We start from the raw sequence: 9,103 nt of genomic DNA on the forward strand, positions 1-9,103 counted from the left end.
GGAATTTGTTTCTGGTAGCTTTCTCAGCACTATAGTTTTCATTCATAGAATAAGTTTAATTCCAACTGTTTTCAGCTTACCTTTTTTCTTTAAGCGCCGCCAATTTCTAGTTATGCTTTTGTCATGACATTAATAAAGCTCAGGGACAAACGTTGAACAAAATTGTCATCAATTTATTTCATCCTGTTTTTAACATGGACAGCTATATGTGGCTATGTCTCGGGTTTGCTTTCCTCATAAACTATAGATTATAACCAATGATAAATCAAGAACTACAACCAATGTGGTGTATCGTGAGGTTATATCCGATTGATGTTTTATACGAATACGAATAAACAATACTTAATATGATTTTTTTTTTATAATATAAATAAATTTATATATCTATTTTAAGTATCCTACTTATTTTTAAAGCTATCCATTTTGTGGCCGAACAATATGCCCAACTTGATAATTGGTTCCCCGAACAATATTCGTCTTTATTCCTAATATACTTACTATTTTAAATAATATTATTAAATGTTTCTATAATTTTTATTTATCAATAAATAAGCTATTGATAAACATTGATTTATATTATGGCGATTCAATAAATTTTTTTAAAATTTATCTATTCTACCCCATATCTATATTGTAATTTTAAATAAAACTTTGATATCTCATGTTTTGTGATTCATCGCTTTTTGTTACTCACCACTATTTGAGATTCATGGCTATCTCTTATTCCGTGCCATTTGTGATTTCCATGCTACACTCTCCCCGACCGAAGGTCGGGCTAGGGCGATGCCCTAGTCTTTATAATTTTCTCAACCTTTTGCAAATAATTTTTTAACACTCTTAATTTCAATCGCTAATCCCTCTACAGTAATATTGTTTGCCAAACGAATGTTTTAATTTTTTTATGTTTAGGAAATTAAGATGCCTATCTTAATTAAAGATTTTTTAAAATGTGCTTATTAATTTATTCAAAAAAATTAGGAAAATATTTAAGTCTTAGGATACTCTTCCCAGGGGCGTCGCTAGCCTTCACACTCTCAGGGGGCTCAACTAAAAAAGCCCCCCATACTTCCCAATTTGTTTTATATAAATATATTATACTTTTTTAAAATTTGTTAACTCTGAACAATTATTCTGATTTTCAAATTTTGTCATTTATTATATTATGCATACAAAATAAACTGGCATATAAAAAATCACATAATGCAATAATATAATTCTTAGCAACTTATATTGACAGAAGGTTATCAAACTAGTATAAATCTCTGTAACCATTTTAGACAATGTTTTATAGAATGGACTAATAAGGAAAAATGTATAGGTCTAAACCAAATCAACAATTTTTATAGTAGAGAGTATAAACGACCAATCCAAATCATAAAACTATATGGTGGTTAGAGCTTCCTCTTAGATGACATTATGGAAGCTAGATAAGTAATTGAGAAAATTATAGTGAGATATTAAATTTCTAAAAGATTATCTTCCATTTTAAATGATATATAAACGACTACACAGTTGACCATTATTGTTTATCTAAAATCTGCAATTATATGCTCTCAGCCGTTATAGTAATAATCTTAAATTACATAGCAACACAAATAATAGATGCTGGTGAATTTGCAGTAATAGCCATGACACTCACGATGTAAACTAATATCAGAATTTATTATGTTGGATAAATTGATAAAATAAAAATACTAAATATTTGGAAGAAATAATTATGCAAATATATTGACGCCTGGAGTTATTTACACGGCAATGCCATATTAGAAATGAAACATTTTCTAACTATAAAATAAGTACCAGAATGATATGATGAAACAATTAAGATTTTTTATATTGTCGCACCACCTTGGTATATTATATCTTAAAAAAATAGTATTTTGTAATAATATCAAAAATATACTTGTATTAAAAATTTAACTCAAGGCTGTTTTTCGAAAATGAAAAAAATAGCTTTCCTAAAAACACATAAAAAAAGAGAAGAAAAGATATCAAATTTATTACATCTATTGCAGGATGAATAAGGCTGCATTCATAATGGAGACGGATCCGATTTTTACATCCGTTCCGTCAAAAGTCAATCTCATCAAAAATGATATATATGTTCATAGTGCGTCCGTTCCGATACCTTCCGTCTTAAAAACGGATCCGGCATATTTTGAAGTCAAAACATTTTGACTTTTTTATCCGGCAAATCTTATAGAGCGTTATAACGCTACTTACAATTTTTTTATAGTCTATGAACATTTATATCATTTTTAATGAGTTTGACTTTTGACGTAACGGATGTAAAAACGGATCCGTCTCCACTATGAATGCAGCCTAATAAAAGGTTTAATTTTAAAATTTATTTATAATAAAATAGATGGCGTTAAATACTTGAATGCAATTTGTTATTATATAATATCAAAACCATTTATCAGTAAAATTTATTATAATATTAACTGTAATATATTATATAACTGTCAAATACTACTATAAAATATCTGATATTTTATAAACAACTGTATATAGTAGAGGGTTATAAACTATATGTCTACTTACTTTTTATAAAGAAATCTCTTATACTTATTTGGACCTTGAAAATATTTTTAGGGTATGATAATAAAATTTCAAAATAAATATACAGTTGATTAGTCATTTTGAACTTGGCTAATTACAATAATAAATTTGTTAATTTTCAAATAATATATGATTATATTTATTTAATTAGGGTTAAATAATAATTTAAATAATAAAAGTCAATTAAACTTCAACTGTTAAAGCTAAATTAATATTTAGCTAGTTATTGATATTATATTTTTAATACAGAATTTGATCGCAAGCTGACATAGTGAAAAGATGATTTATATGTATTAATCTAATCTAATAATTAAAATAATATTCATTTAATAAAAATTTAAATAGTCTTATTAATTTCTAAATAATAAAATTATATCTATATATTACTTAATGGAATTATAAAAGAAATCTTTCAGTGGGCAGTCAAAAAAATTTATTTTTAGTTCAAGGGGATATTAAGGAGCCATTAAAAATAATTTTCTTTGCTTCAGGGGGCTATTCAAATTTTTCAGGGGGCTCGAGCCCCTGCGCGTTTTCCCTAGCGACGTCACTGACTCTTCTTCTATGTATTCTGCAATTATAAAGTTTCTCAAGGCCTCTTTATTCAAGAACCTTTTTCCAATTGGCAAAACCCGCTTGGTATAAATTGAATCATCATTGTTTAATTATAGATCTCAAAAGGAGGAAAAAACTGAATCAGCTTTAATTTATTATTCAAATTATAGATATTTATAAAATTTTAAAGATAATATTTTTTCAATTAGTAACAGTCATTTTGAGTGATGTTGGTATTGTTGTTGAAAAACCTGATTTGGGTCGATTTATAAAATTAAATTTTAGCCAAAATAATATAACCTCGTCATTTGGCAAATAGATATCCAAACCTTTTTCCCATCTATGAGCAAAATCTCTAAACTTACATAATACTATTTTGGCTATAATTTTAATCGGGTTGTCTTTAAAATCAACCGAATCGGGTCTTCTAACACCAGTAGATATTGGTTTATTTGATGATACCTGATTTAAATCAGTTGTAAAATATTTGCAATAAGAATAACTTAAAAATCTAACCTATCTATCTTGTTTTTGCAAGCTTAGGGGCATTTACCCTATTCTGATCCTTGGCATCCTGTTCCTTATCATTCTTATACCAAATTGACTAAATTTATTTTTTTTCCTTTTTCATTACAATATGAAAGGCGTTGGCGCTATTAGGTATTTCAGAGGACATGAAAAAATAATTTTTTTAGACATAATGGTTTCACTAACAACACTTATTTTCCCCATTACATTCTTATTTTTAAAAAATTTATCAAAAAATATTTTTTTTTGTGTGGGTGGGGGTGGGAGGGGGCTCCCCCAAATAGACCTAGAATCGGACCTGAGTCTGGTACAAAGGGTACAAATAGGAACTATATTTTTATTAGTATAAAATATAATAAAATCTATATATATATATACTTTATATATAAATGCTTTTTTAAAAAATAAATTATAGTTATTAGTATTTTTGTTTAAAATATTATTTACTTTTACACATCTTTTCCATAAATTATATTTATGATATAAGCATACATTTTTGGGGGATAGAGAGTAGAGAGGAGTCTAAGTAGAATATTTTTTTATTAGCTTAAAATGATACAAACAAAAAGTGTCATATTTTGAAGCGGAAGGATTCAGCCTTACCCCCCCCCCCCCCCCATGATAACGCATCTGTAACAGTTACTACTTAATTCTTAGCATTTTTGCCCTTATTAATTATTTTATTAATAAAAAGATTGTGTTTATGTCGAGCTTAAAAACTATGATTATAAATTTAATAGATGAACTATAAATTCTTTACTCATATAATCGTGCACAGAACAGATGTCAAAATAGTATTCATATGTCATTACTTATAGTTTCGAGAATTTGGTATTTCTTATTTTTAAAATGAACACAAAACACAAAGAAATGGTTTTTTGAAAATTTGCTATTTTTATTTATATTTTAAATTAATAATATGGTCCTATCGTCATAACATATCATTTAAAAAGTATAACCATTTTATAAGTGATTATTTTAAAATTTCTTGTTATAATTTAAAATTATTTTTATGAATTCATATTAATGAAGGATAAATTTTTTTTAAAATATGTGTAGACTAATTGTCATTTTAGGATATTGTGACTTTTTATATATGAAACTTATTTTTAATTGTAACAATTAGATTATCTTCTACTAATTAATAAATTATTTAAAAAATTATGTATGGTTATAATTTAAGTATTGTCAATGGAAGTAAAACATAGTAACATAATTTAAGGTGGTAAAATTATTTAACTTTTCTACATTTATCATAATTTTTTACAATATAAATTTGCTTTATTAATTTGGTTATTTTTGCACTGCATTATACGTACATGATATATTTATTTTTTTTTCTACATAATTTTATAAGTAATAAAAAATAATTTTTAAAAGATGATGCTTGACAATAAAAAGGTAAAGAGTATCTTTAGCAAAAAAAAAAGTATAGATTCTCATTTATCTAGGTTCTTTTATGCATGGGATGATACATTGAAATCATTAAACACTATATTTGAAGATATAAATGCATTGAATTATCTATATAATGCTGATAATAATCAAAAGTTCATAAAAGTTGATGATCATTTAGACAATAACCAAAAAGATCCCACAATATTTAATGTGATGCCCTCAACATCTGAAAAACTATATTCAAAAAAAATTAATTGTAAGGATGATGCATTTTTTATTGATGATGAAACTAAAAAATGTGTTAAAATAATGCCAATATCATTATTTAATGATTCAAATAAATATGTATTTAATTCCCAAAATTTACAATTAATAATTGGAAATAAATGTTTAGTAAATGTTTCTCCATGCAATTCCTTGCCAGTGAATGTCACCTCTTCAAAATCTTTTCTACCGCTTGATAATAAATATAGTAAACAGTGGTTTGAAGGAGTTATTGACAAAATTAAATTTGATAAATATGATCAGCCTCTATTTAAAATCAAAATATCTAATTTTGATGAGCAAAGGAAACTAACCGTCATTACCACATGGTTGAATGCCAGCAACTTAGCTTATGTAAGTTACCCAAATTCATCTCTACCTATAGGAACACGCATAGTGTCATTGCACCCCAAACTATCAAATAAAAGTGCAAGACATGGATTAAAGTTAGCTACGATTTTAGAATCATTAGGAGCTCGAAATAAAAATAGGTATCTTGTTATGTTTGATGATTGGGTTTTCACCTACGTTTTACCCACAAATATATATCTAATCGCCAATTTTAATAAGATAGATGTGATGGAATTATGGAGAGAAATACCTACTAATGCGAAGTATTTTGTGAAGATGTATTTAGAAAAATTTCCTGAAAGAGCCCTTGTTCATTTAAGGGTTGGGCAAAAAATTAATGTAAAATGTGGTAATAGTTGGTCAGCAGCACAAGTTATTGAAATAGATGTCAGTTTGGCAAAATTTTATTTAGAAGCCCTCGATAAATATATATGGATGTATCGAGGATCGTTTCGGTTGGAACCATTGTACAAGGAAATAAGTTTGAAAAATTTTAAAAATGTTAATAGAAGGCGTCATTCTCATGTGAATCGTAATAAGAATTCTCCTTATGTAGAATATAGTTTTATAAATACTGCACCTTTAGATGAGAACTTATATTCTAACGAAAGTTCTGACTGTAAAATTATCAATATACCAAAGGACACACAAGTTTTACACCAAAATTATGTGCACAACAATATATTTGATACATGTTTTTCGCCTCAATTAATATCTAAAAATAACTACTATGTTTGCAACCATGAATGTGCATCATTATTGGGAAAAGAACTAGAAACAAAAAACAGAATTTCAAAATATTGCTTTAGTGATTTGGCCAAACCATTGTTAGTTGGTTGGGGTAGATGTTTTGAGGATTTGTGCTATTATGTTACACCTTCTTGTGACAATCCTTTACATTTCCGTACCAAACTTTATTCCATTGAAGAAATTTTTGAATTTTTGATAAAAACGTCAAATACTACATCAACTTTGACTATCGATAATTTTACCTTCGAACCGTTGTTTATTAATGTTATCGAATTAAATAGGTTTCCCTTTTTTTATGATTCGCGTTTTACCATACTTAATTTGGATATAACGGAGGGCAAAGAGCGCGTTCCAATATCTTGCCTCGTTCAATCCACTATCAAAAATACAAAGCTTCCCAACTTTATATACGATCCAAAACGCATACCTTCCCCCGGAGTTACATTTGATAATGGCCCAAGCTTTTTGGTTGGCTGCGATTGCTCAGATGGCTTTTGTACCGATTCAAAGGCGTGTGCTTGCAGATCCTTGACATTTGAATCACTTAAATGCGCCGAAAAATTTCTCGAAGTGGATGACGACTCTCATAAGCATACACCTTCTAGAACTGTTGGTTACAATCACAAAAGACTGAGCAATAAAGTTTTGACCGGTATATACGAATGCAATCCCAATTGCAAATGCAGTCACTTACATTGCTCAAACAGAGTTGTGCAAAATAATATAGGCGGCGCGCGTTTGCAAATATATTTAGATCCACACAAGGGGTATATATATATATAATGAGAAAATAATTATTTTTACCTAATTAATCATTATATATTTAAAAAATATTCCCAGGTGGTGTTGTCGCACGTTGGATGATATACCGAATGGAGCTTTTGTATCGAATTATAGTGGATATATTTTGACGGAGGAGATGTCCGACTACTATGGGCTACAGTCACCAGAAGCTGACGAATATTTTGCCGATTTAGATTTTATTGAATGTGCAGAAAATGGTGGCGCTTCTGAAATCGAATCAGACGATGGTCTCTTTGATGATGAAGAAGATTTATATGTTATATGGGAAGAAAAAAAGAATAGGCCAGTAAAAAATTTGGGTCATCTTAAGGCACTCGCGAAATTTAAAGATATGCTCGATGATTACGTCGAAAGCGAACAAGAAATAAAGATAACTTATTCAAATGTGCCCGAATCAACAGACAACATATTTCAAAAAAAATTAACCCCAGAATTTTCACCCTTGGGTGATAAAATCACGAATACCAAAAATACACGCTATTTTTGTTCTGGGCAAAATGGGCTCTACGTTTTGGACGCTAAACGTAGGGGTAATGTGGGCCGATTTTACAGTCATAGTTGTGAGCCCAATATGTTTGTTCAAAATGTTTTTGTTGACACCCATAATCTATGTTTCCCTTGGATCGCATTTTTCGCTTCTACCAATATAAAGGCTTATGAAGAACTAACTTGGGATTATGGTTATCAAGTAAACAGTACCGGGAAAATGATCATTTGTAAATGTGGTTCCGAAAATTGTAGAGGAAGATTATTATAGTGTAGTATTTTTTGTGCAGTTGATTGTAATTAATTTAAAGTTATTTTTATAAATTAAATAAATTGAATGCTAATAATTCACTAACATGAAAAATTTATATTTAAATAAAGATATATTATCAATTTCATGTTACAGAATCATTGGACATTTTTTTTAAAGAATATGAATTATTAGAATGAAAAAGTAAAGTTAGCATAAATATTCTTCCTTTAAATGAACATTTTACCTAAACTCATGCAATCACCACTTTAAATATATGAGGATACCAATCGTTAAATAAATGATATACTTGATGGAAAATTATTATTCTTTTTAAAAAAAATGCCTTAGTGATTATTAGAAACCAGTGTCTACATAAAAGGGGGGTAGGATGAGGGAGGGGGTAAATCGAGGCTTGCGAAATTTACTCTCGCGAAGACGCTGCATGAATAACCTATTTATTTAGGTATGATGTTAGATAAAATATGAGTAAAAAGCTTGTAAATGTTCAAAAATAAAATTATGAACTAATTTAAAAAATGACATAAAATAAATTTGCAAATTAAAAATTTTTTGAAGAAACGTAACTAAACGGGGAAAATTTTTTATTTGTAGCTTTGGCGATAATGCACTTCCTTTTTAGAGAAATTGTTTTCTAAGGAAATTTTCCAATGTAAGATATTTTCAAGGAATATTTCCTGATAATTTTCTTGAAGAGTTTTTTTATGATAAATAATTTTCTGGGAATCATGAATAACAATGATTGTTTCCAATTGGAAATACAATTAATAATATTATAAAAAGTTGCTATGAATGAATTTTAATCACAATCCGGAAATTTTATCGCCGGGGTGGCTTAGTGGGTTATTATGTATGCTTGGAAACAGAAGATCCCAGGTTAAATCTTGGTAAGGAACTTAAAATTTTCAGGTTTTTCTTCGATGACTGATGTGTAAAGACATATGATAAGATGAATTTTGGAGCTTAGAGATGAACCCCGGTCACCGACAGGCTTGGATGAAGATTTCATATGCATATTCCTAATATCAGAGTCGGACAGTTACAAATAGCGTAAAGCTCTTGATTCTTCCATTTTGAAAATGTAACGAAGAGCCTCCATAACCTTTATATTTGTTTGTATAAAGTAATATTTGT

The 9,103-nt window shown here is 28.4% G+C and overlaps 1 protein-coding gene across 1 annotated transcript; it reads left to right on the forward strand.

Moving 5' to 3' along the window:
• The first annotated feature begins 5,025 nt into the window (after nucleotides 1–5,025).
• LOC135928660 (histone-lysine N-methyltransferase eggless-like) lies at nucleotides 5,026–8,003 on the forward strand. Its single transcript, XM_065465116.1, has 2 exons — nucleotides 5,026–7,175; nucleotides 7,249–8,003. The coding sequence occupies exons 1-2, from the start codon at nucleotides 5,026–5,028 to the stop codon at nucleotides 7,967–7,969; spliced, it is 2,871 nt and encodes a 956-aa protein (XP_065321188.1). The 3' UTR covers nucleotides 7,970–8,003.
• The last annotated feature ends 1,100 nt before the right edge of the window (nucleotides 8,004–9,103 follow it).

The sequence above is a fragment of the Gordionus sp. m RMFG-2023 genome, chromosome 4, assembly GCF_954871325.1.
Source record: "Gordionus sp. m RMFG-2023 chromosome 4, tfGorSpeb1-WG-v2, whole genome shotgun sequence".
Classification (NCBI taxonomy): domain Eukaryota; kingdom Metazoa; phylum Nematomorpha; class Gordioida; order Chordodea; family Parachordodidae; genus Gordionus; species Gordionus sp. m RMFG-2023.